General features: G+C 42.9%; 1 protein-coding gene across 2 annotated transcripts in view; it reads left to right on the top strand.

The window, feature by feature from the left end:
* The window catches only part of RNF213 (ring finger protein 213), a 2,329,248-nt gene that overhangs the window by 1,461,825 nt on the left and 848,482 nt on the right, over positions 1-18,941 (top strand). For both annotated transcript variants that reach the window (XM_085617427.1, XM_085617426.1), the window contains exons 31-32: positions 3,003-3,131; positions 4,137-4,447. In XM_085617427.1, coding sequence (XP_085473553.1) covers positions 3,003-3,131; positions 4,137-4,447 — 440 coding nt within the window. The remainder of the gene's footprint in view (positions 1-3,002; positions 3,132-4,136; positions 4,448-18,941) is intronic.

Raw genomic sequence — 18,941 nt, 5'->3', positions numbered from 1 at the left:
TTTTATCCTCCTAGATGTCTGCAAGAACTTTATAGTCATAGCGTACACCTCCTCAAATGTCTAATCTCAACAATGCTGTGTCTCTCAAGGGTATATGTGAAGAGGAAAATCGAAGAAAATCGTGCTTCGTGCACTTCGTAACAAGTCTCCCGTCAGTGATGGCCCGACCCTAAGATGGCGGCTTCATCAGATTCTTTTGACGTTACTAGCGCCTTTTAATCTCCTGCATGTCTGTTTTACATATATGACAAGAGGCCTCAATATCTCACCATCTCTATACCCAAGCAAGTGTCTGCCACTGGGGCACTTCTGCTACAATTCTCCCAGTATCGCGACGAACCTTGGTCCCAAGCGAAGGTCCGACCCTGAAATGGCAGCTATAATGAAATCCTAGACACGACGTGTACAGCGAGTGTCCAAAGAGTGCCCTAATCTTTAGAGCCTACTTTCAACACAGTGTCTCTCAAGGGCCTATGGCACCACTACACACCACATCCTTTACCAGGGGCAACCGACGCATAATCTATATTGCTCCCACCCCCAATAGTCAGTGCGATGCACCTATAAAAACTGTAATACCGACCTTGAGCATTTAACATCAATCCTGGACATCACTGCCCCCGAAAAGAACATCGGGCACTGTGCATCACACCCGGACTGCACCGCCTCTGTCATTATCACCGATCAACGAGCAACAGTCCTGGACAGCCCTACTTCAAAACAAACCAAATAAATAAATTAGCTACTTTCCTCTCAGTACTGCGACATCAATATAACCTACCGGCACCATCATCAAATCCTCCGCTCCTTCAAGGTGGAACCGCTGTACCCTCTGTAGCTGACTAAGCTCGCCTGTGATCCTTCTACACATGCCCATGCTGTAATTTACTCATTGTTGTGCACCTTACTACTTCTGCAAGACAAGTTTGTCGCTGTATTACTGCCTTACTGCCTTAAGGTGTCCAGTCCCATCTGCAAATCACCGGCTTTGTTCTGCATAATATACATCTGGGTCTCCCCCACATGCTCACCAGTTCCAGGCTTCAGACTTCAACATTGAACATCAGGCATTTTACTCGGGCCTATACACAGTCTGCTCATAATAGCCCAGATATACATCTTACGTTCTACCCCCCTACGGTAACCAGTAAGTAATTACAAGGAGCTTCAATAAACTAACGCCTGAGGATACTGCACTTAGGGGATACATCACTAGAGCGGATAAAGAATCCAAGGCTCACTACAAAAGATCCAAGGCCGAACCTTCTCCATCAGACTCACCTATCAAGGCTAAAGCAGATATGAATAGCACAGTGGAAATAATTCTCAAAGTTAGCAGATGTGCATGATCTGGCCAAATCAACAAAACAAAACACGGACGCCATGCAGTTAGAACTAACCGCCATACAAGCGTACATGAGTACAATCAACTCTAGAATTGTCGCCGCAGAGCAAAGAATAAGCGGCATCGAAGACGCTGCATCTCAAGCCAACAAGGAATTAAAAACCCTTCTAGACGTTACCAGTAACCTTAAAAGACACGCAGTTGAGCTGGAAGACCAAAACAGAAGAGGCAATATTAGAATTTTTGATGTCCCCAGAGGGCTCAGAAGACTCCGCTGAGCCATGCGTCACATTCTTGGAGACTTGGATCCCTCAGATTACGGGCATAAAATTTCACCAGAACCTGAAACTTGACCGAGCACACGGAATACCGACATTTAGCTCGTCTACAAGGAAAACAACCCGCCCTATCAGCTGCAAACATCTGAGATACCAACACACAGAGGCCATCCTCAACTTTGCCCTCAAAAATCGTCCGATCACATGGAATGGCAAAAAAATAACTCACACAGGATTACTCAAAACCTACCGTAGACATCAGAAAAGGCTTTCTTCTACGAAGAGATAAACTAAGAGATAAGCACATCCAATTCTCTTTTGCTGGTCCTGCAAAATATAAAATTGAGAATGGAAGACTCCACTTGTTCACGGACCCAAATGATTTGTCAAAATACTTGGACACTCCGATATCTGAAGATATGAACGTCTCTAACTCAGCCTCTGATAAACAGAAAACATGATATCCTTTTTGAATGCTAGTTAAGCCTACTACGTACGTTAACTATTTAGGCTCATGCAAGGTTATAGTTTTTTAAGTTTTACCACCCCTATGTCAGTATCTTTATCCATCTACTGCCAATTATGTACAACTTAACTGAATTATCTCTAGCCGATTTAGCTGTTAATCAGTTAAATATTTACGGTGATACACCTTCAAATCGAGGTTTTTTTATACATTATTTTCAAATAAGCAATTAAGAAACTGCAGAATCAGTGTTGTGTGAGCAAATGTATAATTTCATCAGCAAATCAGAGCACAATAAAATTAAGCATCATATTTCCTTAATACGAAGCACGGTCAAACTACTTGAAACATGAATTAATAGCACGCAGTGATCTAGCGGAATACCCTGTTGTAATAGTTGCAGTTTCATAACGAGGCGAGGAAGGTCTTCAAAGCTTGCAGGAACAACCACAATGGGAATAAACAAATAATCTATTTGACTACATGCTGCTGAAACAACCACAGTGAGATGGGCAGGGGAAAGACATGAATGGCAAGGGTGAATTGCATGTTGTACAAGATGGTCTTTATGCTTAAATGGAGGCCTAGTTAACAAGGATCAGAAAAATGCACTTTTACACATCAGAGTATTTGTTTGGAAAGCAGCAGTACTAAATCAGTGCATGCATATGTAATCGAATGTGAAAAGACATTCTGACGTTAACGATACACAAAAATGTGAACATAAAAATCTCTAACATAATGCTTCTGTGCTGAGGCAGCCTAGTATTGGTAGCATGCAGTGCTCCTAGCTTTTAAGCACGATGTCGTTAATAAGTGTTTTTTCCTTCTACAAATACGCATAATTCTTGTGCTGAATATACATCTCCTACAACCGACTGACTGATTTCCGTTTCACGTTTGTGGTTTGCAGGTTTGTGGCAGTCTGTGCACATTGATGACCTGAGAATATCAAAGGACATGGTTGCTGATGTGACTGAGCTACAGCACCTGAAGATCAGCCAGTTGTTCTGCCCGTACAAGAAGACGGATGCATCTGAATGTAAGTATTTACCAGCTTCGGGAAACACATCAAAGCACCGTTTCTGTTCTCAGGCATCGCTATCCGCAAAGGTGACAAGGAAGGACCTTGCTCTTTTTTTTGCCTTTTCTGAAATGTCCTCCACACTATGGAAGGGGCTCATTATGCTCTTCATTTCTTTCTGCACTCATTGAGGAGTCATTTTCGCACCCAGGCTTCCAGCTGTCAAGGCTTTCATCAGAATTATTGATCACGCTTAATTACAGTTCTCACCTTAAGTATGAAAATGACATAGATCAGATAGCATTGGACCTCGCTGACACATTTTAGACTTAGGTTGCTTTGTAAGTAAATACATGTTAAAAAGATCGAAATGAGATGGAAAGAAACCTACTACCTCCCGATCTCCCCGTTGGTACTTGATCTACAAAATTGCGTCCATTTCTCACAGTGCATTTTGCTGACAGTCGCTTCAGTGTATTCCAGTTTGAAGGCTTTGCACATTGTTTACTCGTGTGGGCTGATGAAAATGCCCACTTGTGCTGCATTCCTTCTCAGAAGGAATGCTAGCTTTCTGTGGGGATGAGTTTACTTTCCGTCCCTAGTAATTAATTCGGAATGTTCTATCTGATAATCCTTCCAGCAGGTGCAGACATCAGGTTTTCCTAAATTGCAGTGGAATATCGAGGATGCTCACACAAAGGAGTAATCGACAGCTGTTTTCTGAGTGCTTTCTAGTACTGCAGTGTGTATGCATGTGATCCCAGAAGCGAAACTCCTATGATTACTCCGTCTTTCATGAATTGTTGTGATTGAGTTTGTTTTGCCTCTTTGCTTAATAACTGTTTTGTTCCGTACTTGTTTCTTTCACGTTTATCTCCGTTATGTTCTCATATCTCGTCCAAGAAACCTGGTTTACTAAAAGAAGGAATGCAATTGTGTAATGAAGGATCTCTCTTTTCTGCCTTCACCACTACTGATTTCTAGTGCATGCTTAAGACATCAGTCGAGATTGTTTTGTTTCAGCCATTATTGCAGATTCAAAGTTAAAGACCAGCGAAGATGTCGAGAAAGATACCCTGATGGAATATGATGACGATGCTGAAGTTGAGATGGAAAGTGAGAATGAGGAAGAGGCTAAAGCACAAAAGGAAACAAAGACAACTGGGATGGAAGACCCTGCTGGAATGGAGATAGAGTTTTCAAGTCAAATGGAGGAAAGATCAGAAATGAAAATTAATGCAGATGAAGAGGCAGCTGTAGACATGGAGGCTGGTGAAAGGCCTCAGCAGGAGACACCAGTATCTGAAACTGCAGGACCTGAAATTGAAAAAGATGTAAGTCCAGACCCCATTAAATATTTGTGTGATGTATAAGTTGTCATTTATTTTAGTGAAGGGGTTGGGCTTGTCTGAACGTGTTTGTTGTGAGTCCTTTTCTGAGGATAGCAATAAGGTGGCAATAAGGGGCAGGAAATGTGTGAAGCAGCAATATGGGTGGTATTCTAGAACTATACAGTTTTTCATCTTTCCAATACATGAAAACGATCCTTGGGAAGAGGTGTGGTGCCGCGGCCAGGGCAACTGACTCCGGATTCTGGGGATCACGGTTCGATCCCAGGCGCCGGAGGCAGATTAGCCCAGCACCATGTGACTCTGGGCAATAGCTTGCTTAGTATTCCCGACGGCCCCCAGCGCCTAGAGACCCTTACGGGTGATTGTTCGAGCTTTACAAATGTGAATTATTATTATTATTATTATTATTATTTTGATGGGCAATGGTCATATAAATACCCTGTGTGATATCATTTGTTTTCAGCTAAGTTTAACAATCAAAGACTTCACTGTGATAGCTGCAAGTCTCTTAAATACTTAATGCATGGGCTGCTGTCCTTTATTTCTTGCAGAGTTTTTAGGTCGAACCTAGCGCAGCCGCATGCGCTTCTCTGCGAGGCTTCTTGTGTCTACTCTGTGTGGGTCTGACTCCCCCCCACATATTGGATTGGCTTTTGTGTGTGTCTTTTTAGAATCAAAGCCTGCAAATGGCTAAAGGTCCCACCTCTTTTGAAAGGTTCACTCCCACGGCGTTTTGCCGCGGGAGCAAGCAGCGGCGCGCAGGGCGGCAGCTGCAGTGCCTCCTTGTCTCCGTGTGCCCGCCCCCCACCACTCCTCTTTGTGTCCCAGTGCTATCTTTGCCCGCCTGCACCAAACTCCCTTGTCTCCCCGTGCCCTCCCCCACCACTCCTCTTTGTGGTCCTGTGCCGTTTACAGACACATTTTGTTTTATTGTTCCGACTTTTCTTCTTTTATTATTTTTAATTTCACTTTATTCTTACCACGAGCAACACCCAATGTACGCATTTTTTACAGTATGTAATTCATTTTCATTAGTTTTTCACAAATGTGCCAGTGAGCGGGTTGTTCGGAGAATATTAAAACAAATGCGTTTTCCCGTGCTCTGGGAACGCACTGCGCGTTGTTTCCTCATTGTGGTGTTAATGTGTCTCTTGCCCTCTATTCATTGGTGGGTAACCTCTTCTGTCCTCAAGGGCGGAGGGGGGTTTTGTCCCCTCCCCCTGTGGCTGGAAGACTCATGATAGATGCAGTTCGCTACTAAAACAAAACAGCGTTTGCGCTAAGCTGGGAAAACTATGCCACTCCTGTTTTGGAGAGCGACCCTCTTCCACACACCTTCAAAAACCTTCCCAGTTTCCTTCTTGGAATAACCCTCTCTGTAGGTGTTACATGCTGGCGGCTGCAGGTTACTTTTGTGTTTAATTAAATGTCACCCCTGATCTCAACCAGAAATGAGAGCAGTGCCCACAGCAATTGCTTTCTCCTAGGTCTTAAGTTTTAAAAATTCTTACCCGTGAGAACTAACTGGCATTTGTTATGGCAGCTCAAAAGGGTTGTCACGTGCCACAACCTTTTGCTCAAGTGACATCATTGACATGATAAAAGCAAATACAAACAAATATAAAATGAATTGAATTGCAGTAAACCCTAAATATAGTAAGCGCAATTTATGACAGTTGCAGGCCGGTGCTCTTGCATGTCCAGGTCCTCTCCATCTACTGATTTCTGGTACTTGTAGTTTGAATTTCCGCATTATTAACCGGTGACTGCAAGTGCGGTGCCCAGAAGGCAGATCAAAAAACTGGCACGCAAGACAACAAATGTAAAGTCGGCTAGTGACTACAAAAATAGTGAGTGAGAGAATGAGGGAAATGCCCATCCTGTAGTGCGTAAAAAGTCAGTGAACAAGTGAGTGAAAGAGGGAAAACATCCGACTGTTAGCAAGCACACACATCATAATGCATATGTGAATTACAACATGTGTTATCTGTTAATAAAGAGGAATACACATTCATTCTTTTTAGATCTATTTTAGTACTACAAATACCAAGATGCAATAGAAAACAAGCATTTGCAATACAATAGGTCTCGTATTTACCCAAGTTTAAGCTATTGGCATTGTAAATGACGTTTCATTTTATTTCTGTTTTAAAAACCAAAACTTAAATAAAAGGTATTGCCATTTACAATGCCAGTAGCTCAAACTTGTGTAAATGCGAGACGTAGTGCATTGCAAATTCTTGTTTTAACAGGTTATCAGTTCATCTTTTTATCCCCTTCTACTTTATTAGGCTGAGCAGTGAACAACTGGAATATATACTGCAATTAATGAGTCCCTCTAGATATAGGTGGCCCAGCAATGCACAATTCTGTAGACTGGTTACAAGATTTATGCAGCACAATATTGTCAAGTTGGACAGCACTTGTTCTTTGACAAGCATCCCCAAGGTCCTGAAGGTCCTGAAAAAGAGCATGATGGGATTCTTCCATAAAACTGCAGAATCTTACACTACACTTCTGTTGAGCAAACCACTTTATTTGTAGTTCCTCTGATGATGGAGATTTTGCAAACTGGCCCTTTACTCAAAGATAGGTCATAAGGGCACAGACCCCAGAGATAAATGGGGGAACAATCTGGTACCATGCCATTGCATGCAGTTTCGAGGCAAATAAGAGTCCACACTGAAAGAATCCCAAACACAATACCGATGGAGTGCCTTAGAAAGGAACAACTTCCTAGTTGATTCAGAATACAAAGTGTATTCAACCTTCATCTGAACAAACATTAATTTTTATGCCAAAAGGTCTTTGGTGTTCAACTAATCTGGCAGATGCCAAAAAGAACTCGAAATCTTTCAGAATTTTTTTTTTTAAAACCTTGCTGCCCTAAAACAAGAACAATTTCGAAAAAGCCTTAGATTCTTATATATTACCTTGAAAATCAAGTAGTAAATGCTCAATTTTATGTTTCAGACTCTACTGAGGGAAATCCCCTGACACCAATCCAAGATCAAAAGGACTCATGTCAGTAGGAAAGATATACAGTCACAGCAATATACTCCCTGCAAGATGATCAAGCAAAGACTGAAGGAGCAGGGGAAGAGGAAGAAATAATTTGGATGGATGTCAATTCTGTACAAAAGATAACCTAATGTATTTTGAGAGATTGGTAGAATATACGAGTTTCGCGCATACAGTTCTAATGAAGGCTGGGTCTGCGCTTTTTAAGCACCTTCACAGTTGTATTTCAGTAGATTGTCACACTCATTCCGTAATTGCATGTTGGCCACATTGGGAGATGCTTCTCTTTTTAGTGAACCACTAGATGAGGTTTCACTTCACAGGTGTTGACTTTATTTGTGAGAGTTGGGGTCTACTGGTGGTACAAAATGTGGTTCTGGGTGGCTCTAGCTGATGTTGTTTTCCAGAGGTTGATGCAAATGAATTTGCTAAGCGAAGAGGGTGTCATTTTTTAGGGATGACATTTTGCCACATGTGCATCACTATATAGAGCATAATTAATATTGGTTGAGATCTTATAGAGCTTGGAACAGGTTTGATCATGGTGAAAATTGTCAAGTAAGTGACTTATCTGGGGGCAAACGCTATCTAGATGAGCCATTATGCAGAAGAGCAGCCTGGTGCAGGTAGGTCTTAGGGCACGTGGACAAATGGATAAACCGTTAAGATAATTTATTGGTCTGGCTGACTGTTAGTCGAAGTTTGTTGGGGTTTTAGTTTGTAAGGTTTAACTTATAAGAGTGTCAAGGCAAGCCCGTCTGCGCCCGTCCGCGACCAGACGGGACCAGGGGCCACCCCCCCTGCCTCTCCCGTTCCTCCGGTCAGGACTTACAGCTCCACTGCCTTACGCCTCATAGGAAGCAGAGTTACCGCCTTATGTACCCGCACTTTTGCAGCCACATCCCTCCCTCCCTGCTGCTCCGAATGCAAACATTCCTTCCGAAACACCCTGGCAGGCCCCTCGGTACAGAAATATTGCATGTTGGCATTAAATTGTAGATCATTGCCAAAGCATAGCACTCAAATGTCCATGCTGCTAGAGGAGCGCAAGCCAGATGTTATCTTTTTAACAGAGACCTGGCTCTCCACTCAATCTGACCCAGACATAGTCGCAGCTCTACCGAGTGGATACCACATCGTTAGATTGGACAGACCAGTAGGAAGAGGCGGCGGTCTGGCTATCATTCTTAAAAACCAGTACCGTTGCCGCACCACAGCAGAAAGTATCCCCGAGTGCGAAAGCATGGAATTCTGCATAGAGCTCAACGCCAACACTTCCTTCTCGGGCACGTTGATCTACCGTCCCCCTGATCCAACAAAACTGTTCCATAGGTCGCTCCCGGAGATAATAGCGAAAAGAACTCTACTTGCGGCCAATTACACAGTCCTAGGAGACCTGAATCTTCATTTCAACTCCCCCGCAGATAATATTGCCAAGGAGCTAATAGACGACCTTGGAGCTCTTCAGCTGTGCCAGTTGGTCACAGCTCCAACCCATGAGAAGGGTAATCTGCTCGATCCAATTTTCAGCAGCTGCAGCGATCTGACTGTTGACAATCCTATCCCCCTCCCATGGTCAGATCATTTTCTGATTCCGTTTGCTTGGGCCATCCACAAGGTCCCCCAGTCACCCCCCCGGACAACAATCAGGAGGAACTGGTCAAAACTCCAGCTGGAATCCTGGAGGCACAGCCTGGACTTTACCCGCCCGCCCCCTTGCTCAAACCCTAGTGTAGCAAACGAAAATTATGTCAGCTGGATCATTAACTCATTAGATACGATCCTTCCTCTCCGGAGATGTTCATCTAAGAGAATGCATAAATCCACGCCCTGGTTCTCCGACTCCTTAAGAGAACTAAAACGCTGCTGCAGGCAACGAGAGAGAGCCTGGCGTTTGGACTTTCTCCCGGAAAAAAAGGTAGCCTACAAAGAGGCGATAAAAGCTTATAGAGATGGGATTAGGACGGCGAAAGCGACCTTCTATTCTGATAAAATCCTAGAGGCTAAATCTAAGCCCAGGGAAATTTTTCAGATAATAAATCATTGCTCAAGTGTCATTACCGCCCCCCCTCCGAGCAAAACTCAAGACCAATGCAACGAGCTTGCGGACTTTTTCTACAACAAAGTCCTGAAAATATATTCCACCTTTCAAACGGGAGCTACAGCTTCGGAGATAGCCGACCCACCCTCTCCTAGAATCCTCCCTCCCCCAGACCAGCCAACCCTCGAGCACTTCCCTCCCCTGGACCTCGACACCCTCGGCACAATGGCACGCCAAGTTAAATCCGGCTCCCCGCGTGACCCAGCCCCACCAGAAGTTCTGATACAAGCACACGAAGCTACCCTGCCTGTTAGCTTGGAACTCCTAAACACATCTATAGCCTCATGTGCCGTTCCTACAGCATGGAAAAAAGCCATGGTACGGGCGTTGCTGAAAAAACCGAACCTGGACCCCGATGATCACTCCAACTATCGTCCCATTTCACTCCTCCCTTGGGCTGGCAAGGTGTTGGAAAAATACATAAATGTCCAGCTGGTCCAGTGCATTGAAAATCACTCCCTATTGGATGTATCCCAGACAGGTTTCAGGCCGAAACATGGCACCGAAACTGCCTTACTAGCGGTCGCCGAGGAATCCCGAATGGTTCTGGATCAGGGAGGATCAGTGGCAGTGATCCTCCTTGATCTAAGCGCCGCTTTCGATACGGTCAGCTATGCCGCCTTGCTGAACCGTCTCCGGGACATCGGAGTCTCAGGCGACGCTCTAAGGTGGTTCGACTCCTTCCTGTCTGATAGATCTTTTCAGATCTTCGACGGCGACATAATATCAACCAGCAAGCCTCTCTGCTGTGGAGTACCACAGGGCTCCTCTTTGAGCCCTGTGCTATTCAATGTCTACATGAAACCACTGGCTGGGATCGTCGAACCGTACGGCATCAAAATTGTGTCGTACGCCGACGACACTCAGTTAGTGGTATCATTGGCTCAAGAGAACATCAGCCAACCCCATGGAGGCCTGCTGAGCTGCCTAGAAGATGTTAAGGAGTGGATGACCAGCTCCTCCCTTAAACTAAACGGAGACAAAACAGAGCTCTTGCTTCTAGGCTCAGCCTCGCCAATACCTTTCACCTCCTTGTGGCCCCAAGCTCTGGGCACTCCCCCTACCCCCAAGGAAAGTGTCAAGAGCCTAGGAGTGTGGCTGGACAGGAAGCTTTCCTTTTCCACCCAGGCTACTAAGTTGTCCGCCACCTGCTTTGGCATCCTCAAGACTTTGAGGAAAGTCCTTCCACTTCTGCCTCTAGAAGCCAAGAAAGTGGCAGTACAAGGCCTCATCCAGTCCCGCCTGGACTCAAACAATGCCCTATATGTAGGGGCTCCCGAGATGACTCTCCGGAAACTCCAGGTGGTGCAAAATTGCGCAGCACGCACCCTGTTACAGATTCCACGAGCCCAGTCAGCCAGACCTGCATTAAAAAGTCTTCACTGGCTACCAGTCAAGCACAGAATGACATTCAAGGCACTGTGCATTGCGCACCGGGCCTTTTGGAAAACAGGACCTGCAATTAACAGCAACCTGGTCATTCCCTATCACCCAAATAGGAACCTCCGCTCCACTGAGGCTTTCTTGGCAATGGTTCCTAGAGTGAAGAGAGTCAGATCCGGGGGCAGGTTGTTCTCATTGAACACAGCTAAACTTTGGAACACTCTCCCCCTCTCACTCCGTTCCAACCCGGACCTGCTCTCTTTTCGAAAAAAGCTGAAGACTTTGGGGCATATGCATCAACATTAGCATTTGCGATTCCTTATTAGCGAAAAATAAGGAATCGCTAATAAGGAATAGCAAAAGGCTATGCATGTAGGAATCGCTATTCAAATAGCGATTCCTTAACATTCCTTATTACCGAATCGGTAATACCGAATCGGTAATAAGGAATACCTACCCATTCATTCCTATGGGCTTGGAGGCCCATAGGAATGAATGTAAAGCCATTCTGTATTAGCGATTCGGTATTACCGAATCGCTAATAGCTGGAGCACTTTCAAGGGTGCCAGGGTGTCAAAAGGACACCCTGTTGCACCCCTGAAAATTATATGTGCACATATGTTGCACACACACATGCTCTAAGGGCATGTGTGTGCGCAACATGACACTTTGAAAAATGCACAAAAGTGCATTTTTCAAAGTTTTTGCAAATTACCATGCAGTTCATCTTCATGGTAATTTGCTCCCCTTATTAGCGAAATCGCTAATTTTTTAACTTTGATGCATTGCATTTAAGGAATCTCACTTTGGGATTCCTTAAATGCAATCGCTATTTAAGGAATCGGTATTTAAGGAATCCCTATTTAAAGAATCGCTATTTAAGGATTCCTTAAATACCGATTTCTGCTTTTGGGTTGATGCATTGGGATTGGGCATTTTTTACTTAATACCGGGAGCTAATAAGGAATCGGTATTTTACCGACTGGATTTTGGCTTGATGCATAAGGGTGCTTATTATTCGCCAAAGCCTCCGAGCTCTAATCTGTCACTCAGCATGTCTCTCCAATTCTCATCTCAGCGCTTGGACGCCCTTGGGCAGCAACCGCGCTCAATAAATCTATTTCTAATTCTAATTCTAATTCTAAGGAAGAAGGGATTTTATTTTGATAAAACAGAAAAATGTGGGGAAGTGTTTAGGAATGTTCAGCAGGGCCTAAGCAAAGCAACAGCAATGGGGAGATTTGAGGTGAGGAATATAATAAGTTCAAGGCATGTGTGCTATGGATACACATGCTTTGCATAATAAGTTTGCCTTCTAATGTTGGGCTCGGATGATTACAAATTGTTTTTTATCCAAGAAGTTTTTTTCGAGTCACAAGGCTGTGTGACTCCTTCTCTTGGGAATACTGCGCATGGTCATCAACGCCATCTTCAGATTGTTGTTTTCCACCGACTGGTTCGGAGGTAGTATCTCACACTCCAGTTCAAGTCTCCTTTGGTCCCATTACGTTCTGGTATATATATCCCAACTACATTGTTTTGATCTGTATAGTATACATCTCATACTAGATTTCGTAGTTGGTTTTTGACTCGTCTCTTTGGTCTACAGGCCACGTCTGTTCCGTTTCTGTCCGAAGTGCTACTCCAAATGCCCTCACACCGACCAGCATCCCGTTTGCAACTTATGTCTCTCACCCAAACACTGAGAAGACACCTGTGAGGCCTGTAAGTCCTTTCAGTCTAAAAAGACTCTTTGAGATCGAAGGGCTAGATGACAAGAGATGCAGCACAAGCAAATAGACGATGTCCCCAACATCTTCGGTTGACAAGTGGAGGAGGAAGAGGCTTCAGCGGCACAAGAAGAATCCCGCTCCAATTCTGAGTCTCAATCCGAAGTGGAATCGACCACTATTCAGCCAGCTCAAAAGAAACACACTTTGAGTACTTCTACCCCTTCTCTGAAATCCAAATGCTCAGTCTTCACTGAAAAGACTACTCACGGGCCTTCACAGCACACAAGCCATGGCGTGCACCGAAAACATGCCTCCAAACCCTCGCCCTTCATCTCCGAAAGTTTGGCCTTCAGCAGGGGCCTCTTTATCCCTTACATCCGAGACCAAAACATTTCAGTCTCAGCACTGAAAAAAAAGACTTGTTCTTTTGGAATCGAACCTTCCTTCATCGAGGACGAAGCTTTGTTTTCGATCTGAAATCTCCCCGGAGCCAATCCTTAAACAATTTCACCAAAAGCTCAATTGGAAACAAAAAACACTTCAAATTCAGCCTGTAACAAAGAAACGTATGGTACAGCCATCAAAACAACAAACCCCTAAGAAGCAGTTGAGTTTTGAGGAGGCTTTGGACGTTCCGGTTTAACCACTAAAGAAAAGAAAGGATGCTGCAACTAGTCCATTGCACATTTCCATTCCTTCTTCACCTGTACCACCCACCCCACTCCCCAAAATTGTCAGAGGCTGGTAATATGTCTCTTCAGTCAGCAGTAGGTGAGGATCAAGGCATCCCAGATGGCACAAAAACAGGGTATCCTGGGAATGATTATAATACTGATCCCTATGTTGACACTGATCCTGATTTATACCTTAGCCGTCCCTCACCACTTGATGATGCATCTGCTTATCAGGATCTTATAGCCAGATTAGCCACTTACCATTAGGTACTTTTCTATAAGGACTCAATAGAGGAGGATTTCCTCTTTGAAACTTTATCTAATACACAAAGACGGGCACAATACTTACCACTTTTAAAGGGTATGACAATTCCTGCAGATGGCATTTTCAGACAACCGATTAAAGCAAGAATAATTACTCCTCACATTGATAAAAAAAATCAAACCACCACCTTCAGACCCCATTTTTATTAGAGGTCAATTAACTCCTGACTCTTTAGTCGTATCCAATGCTAAGAAAAGGGCTAACTCCCAAACAACTGGAGAAGCACCACAACCAGAAAAGGGATCCAAACTTATAGATGCTTCTGGTAAAAAAGTTGCAGCACAAGCAGCTAATCATTGGCATATAGCTAATAGCCAAGCATTATTAACAAGGTACGACAGGGCCCACTTGGACAGAATGAAGGGCCTACTCCAACCTCTCCCAGAGGCGCCCAGAAAAAGAGGTCAAGTGATTGTTAATGAAGGCAAACTTGTCACTAACAACTTTATCAAGTGTGCATTAGATGCAGCCAGCACTGCTGCCAGGAGCATAAATACGAGTGTCCTAATACGAAGACAGGCAAGGTTCTGGGTGTCGAGTTTGAAACCTGAGGTATAACAAACAATACTGACCATGTGTCCTTGAAAAAAAATGAAAAAGCACACAGAGTTATCCATGGGAGCTCTACAGACAAACACTTATAGAGGTTCCTTTCGTAGGCCCAATTTTAAACAAGTGGCAAGGACAGCTTCCACAGATACTCCTGATTCACAATATAAAACTCAAGGACAAGCCTCAACAACTAAAACCTTTTGCAGAGGTTCTTATAGAGGTAACAAATTTAAAGAAAGAGGCAATACATCTTCCTCAAATACCAACAATAAACAATGACTCCTTTACCTTTACCTTTCCCCCACATCATCAAACACCAGTTGGAAGTCGTCAACAATTTCTTCAAAACTAGAAGTCATTACAACAGACCAATGGGTCTTAGACATTATCCAACATGGTTATTGTCTGGAACTCATAACAACACCTCCAAATATTCTACCCCACAAACACAAACTATCCATGCAACACCAAATCCTTATGCAACAGGAAATAACAGCTCTATTTGCAAAAAGCAACAATAGAACCAGTTTCACCACAATTTCATGGGAACAGAGTGTATTCTCTGTACTTCCTTATTCCCAAAAAGGATGGATCCCACAGGCCCATTCTAGATCTCAGAACACTAAATAATCACATAATATCAGAATATTTCCATATGGTCACTCTTCAAGAGATCATCCCTTTATTACAAAAAGGGGACTTTGTGGCAACCATATATCTAAAGGACGCCAACTTTCATATACCAATTCATCCTGCACAAAGAAAATACCTAAGATACCGATTTCAGGGAAATCATTACAAGTTCAAAGTTCTCTCCTTTGCAATCTCTTCAGCACCAAGAGTGTTCACAAAGTGCTTTGCAGTTGTGGCAGCACATCTGCGCAGGGAAAACATACATGTCTTCCCTTATCTAGATGACTGGATAATCAAAGCAAACCCATTCATACTTTTTATACAAAACACTCAAAAAACCCTTTATTTACTACATCAACTAGGGTTCACTGTCAACCTACAAAAATCTAATCTACAGCCAGCTACTACTCAAGTGTTTCTAGAGGCCACGCTCAGCACAAATCTAGTGTTAGCATCCCCAAGCACAGACAGAATATGCAATATACTAAAGTTAATTCAACAATTTCAAACAGGAACTCACTTTCCAGCCAAAATATTTCTCAGACTTTTGTGCATGATGGGATCTTGTATTTACATTGTCCCACATGCCAGACTCAACATGAGATCTCTACAACAATGTTTCTCCCAGCAATTGACTCAGACAGTGGGTCAATTTCATGATCTAGTGTAAACAGCCACACTTATCAATCTCTGCAATGGTGGAATCCACAAAATCTGTCCAAATGGTGGCTGTTTTAAGACCCAGTTCGACAAATAACTCTTAACAGCAGATGCATCTCTAACAGGATGAGAAGCACATCTCTACAACCTAACAATTCAGGGATTATGGGATTCCAAACACAAGAATCTCCATATCAATCACCCAGAGCTGGAAGCTGTTCATCTAGCGATCAAAGCCTTCCTAATTCACCTACATTGGTGTATTATTTCCAAAAAGGGGGGGGGGGGGGAGACACTCTCTCCAATGATCTCACTTTGCTCAGAAAATATGGAAGTTAGCTATACACCACAACATTCATCTATTAGCAAATCTTCTCCCAGGAACAAGCAATCTGATTGCAGGCTTTCTGAGCAGATCACAACAAGAAGTCCACGAATGGGAAATTCACCCCAAAGTTCTTCAACCATAATTGGCAAATGGGGATTTCCAGAGATAGACCTGTTTGCAACAAAAGAAAACATGAAATGCCCACACTTCACGAGCAGATATCACCACCATAAGTCCAAAGGCAATGCTGTATAGATGAACTGGTCTGGGATATTTGCTTACGCTTTTCCACCGCTCCCACTGCTTCAATTAGTGGTCAGGAAACTCAGGCAAACATTGCTTACCATGATACTAATAGCTCCCACATGGGCTCGACAACTGTGGTTCTTAACACTCATGGGACTATCTCTAGTCCCACTCGAGAAGCTTCACCTCGAACAGGACCTTCTCATGCAAAGTTTGGATATTTAAATTTTCCTCAAGACTGCATGATCATTCTTGAAGAAGCTCGTAAACCAACTACAAGGAAATGTTATGCAACAAAATTAAAACATGTTGCTATATTCTGTCACACATAAAACTTGAATCTTCAAGCAAAGTTACAAACACTTATTTTGTACCTATTGCATTTACAAACTGCTGTATTCGCATATACTTCTATAAGATTACATCTTTCATCCATTGCCGCATATCTCCAGAATAGACAACACATATCAGTGTTTACAATTCCTGTTATAAAAGCTTACATGGAGGGACTTTAAGGAATAATTCCCCCTAGACTTCCACCTGCCCCAGCATGGAATTTAAACATTGTCCTAACAAGATTAATGGGTCCTCCTTTTGAACCATTAGATTCTTGTCAGTTGTAATATCTTTCATGGATACTTGCTTTTTAATTGCTATTACTTCGCTTAGGAGCGTTAGTGAAATTGAGACATTAACCCTAGAAGAACCTTTCTTTCAACTACAAGGACAGTGTAGTGCTTAGAACTAACCCCAAATTTCTACCAAAAGTAGTTTCCAGTTTTCATATTTATCAATCCATTGATATGCCAGTGTTTTTCCCACAAACTGACACAGTTGCGAAAAAAAGGACATTATACACTTTAGATGTAAAAAGGGCATTAATATATTACATTGACAGGGCTCAATCATTTAGAAAAACTAAACAATTTTTGTTACCATTGCTCCTCCTCATTTAGGGAAAGCGATTTCTGAATCCGGCATTCCAAAATGGATAGTTAAATGCATGAAAAACATGCTATGGAATGGCTAAATGACTTTTACCTGTTACACCAAAAGCACACTCCACCAGGAACACTGGAGCTTCTATGGCTTTTTTAGGAAACATTCCTATTGCTGATATTTGCAAAGTAGCATCATGGTCTACTCCACACACCTTCACAAAACATTATTGAGTGGTTGTATTTGCACGCCAACAAGCCAGTGTTGGCCAGGCAGTAATTAAGACTCTTTTTCAGACAACTGCAACCCCCACAAGTGAACCACTACATATGGAGAGGGACTGCTTCACAGTCTATGCAAAGCATCTGTATCTACAGCACACATGCCTCAAACGGATTATGTTACTTACCCTGTAAGCGTTTGTTCTTGGCATGTAGTGCTGTAGATTCACATGCGCCATCCCTCTACCCCAAATTCTCGGGTACGTTGCAGTTCATATACTTTATCTCATGCTAACACATGGCCATCTCAATGCTTACATACAAAGCATTCTTTACATTCTCACCCACCCAAGGCCAAACAATCTGAAGATGGCGTCGACAGCCTCGTGACTCGAAGCAAGATTCTTAGAACAAAAAACTTGGGATCATCCAAGTCCAATACTAGATGGCGGACTTATGCACAGCATGTGACTCTGATGCACTACATGCCAAGAACAGATGCTTACAGGGTAAGTAACATAATCCTTTTACAACCAGTGATAGTTTAAGTGAATTTGGGGTAATACTCTCTGAAGGACATAAGGTTGTGGTGTGTTTTGCATCCTGGGAGCACACTGTAGCATAAATCAGTTATTTGGGGAGAGAGGCAGGAGAAGGCATGCTGTTGGACTGTTCAATGCTTCTATTCTTCTTATGGGGAGTGCCATTTTAGTGCATAGAGATCACAGGTGTTCACAGCAGAGGGCTTGAAGATAGCTACTCTTAAAATAACTAGATATGGACCTGGAGTGAGAGAGCCCAATTTTATAACTGAGTGCTCTTAGTTCAGTTTCAAACTTTATTCGGTGAATTAAAAAGCAGCCATAAAAGTAAATGAAACATAATTAAAACATTATAAAATGGCAAAATAAAATACAATACATGATTTGTAATAAAATATAATACAAATACATAATTTACTATTTTCCCCCAGCAAATGCAATCTAATATATGATACTTTTCCTCGAATTGATTGCCTTAAAAATTAAAGCAGCAATGCTAAGACACACTTGATAGTCATAAGAGTATCAAATAATACAAGGCCGCTTTGTAATTCCTAATATTCTGTACAATAAAAAGCAGTTTGAGATAATGGCGACTATAACCAGAATAAGAATTACACAATAGTATAAAGTTCATCATGCTCTGCTTACTTATATCATCAAATGGACAAGGGGTCGACTCAGGTGGACACAAATTCATTAAGGGAAAGTCTATCAGATGGTGCACAATACCAATTCGAAGCCTTGTCAACACATATCGTTGATGATGATTAGTAACTCGGGACAGATTCTTTCCAAACTCATTCTAAGGTCCGCCCTATGCCTAGTAAAAGTAGCTTTAATCAAATTCTTAGTGAGTGTCCAAGTCTTCAAATGATCGTCCTACACTGACAGTTTAAAAAGAATGTTAAAGGAAGACTTAATATATGACAACCACGAAATACATGAGACATTGTAGTCCCAACTCTTGATGGGCAAACAAGTTAGAAGCAGAAGTGGTTGAGTACCACAGTTCCAAAATATTGCCATGGTCTCTAGTGGCTGTTAATGATTGTAAGGGATTAAGAAGGTGGTGGAGGTTGGTGAGGAATTGATGTTAGAGGTGTAGGTAAGTGCTG

This window comes from Triturus cristatus, chromosome 7 (genome assembly GCF_964204655.1).
Source record: "Triturus cristatus chromosome 7, aTriCri1.1, whole genome shotgun sequence".
Taxonomy (NCBI): Eukaryota; Metazoa; Chordata; class Amphibia; order Caudata; family Salamandridae; genus Triturus; species Triturus cristatus.
Note: the sequence above shows the minus strand (reverse complement) of the source record. Positions and strands in the feature narration are given on the sequence as shown.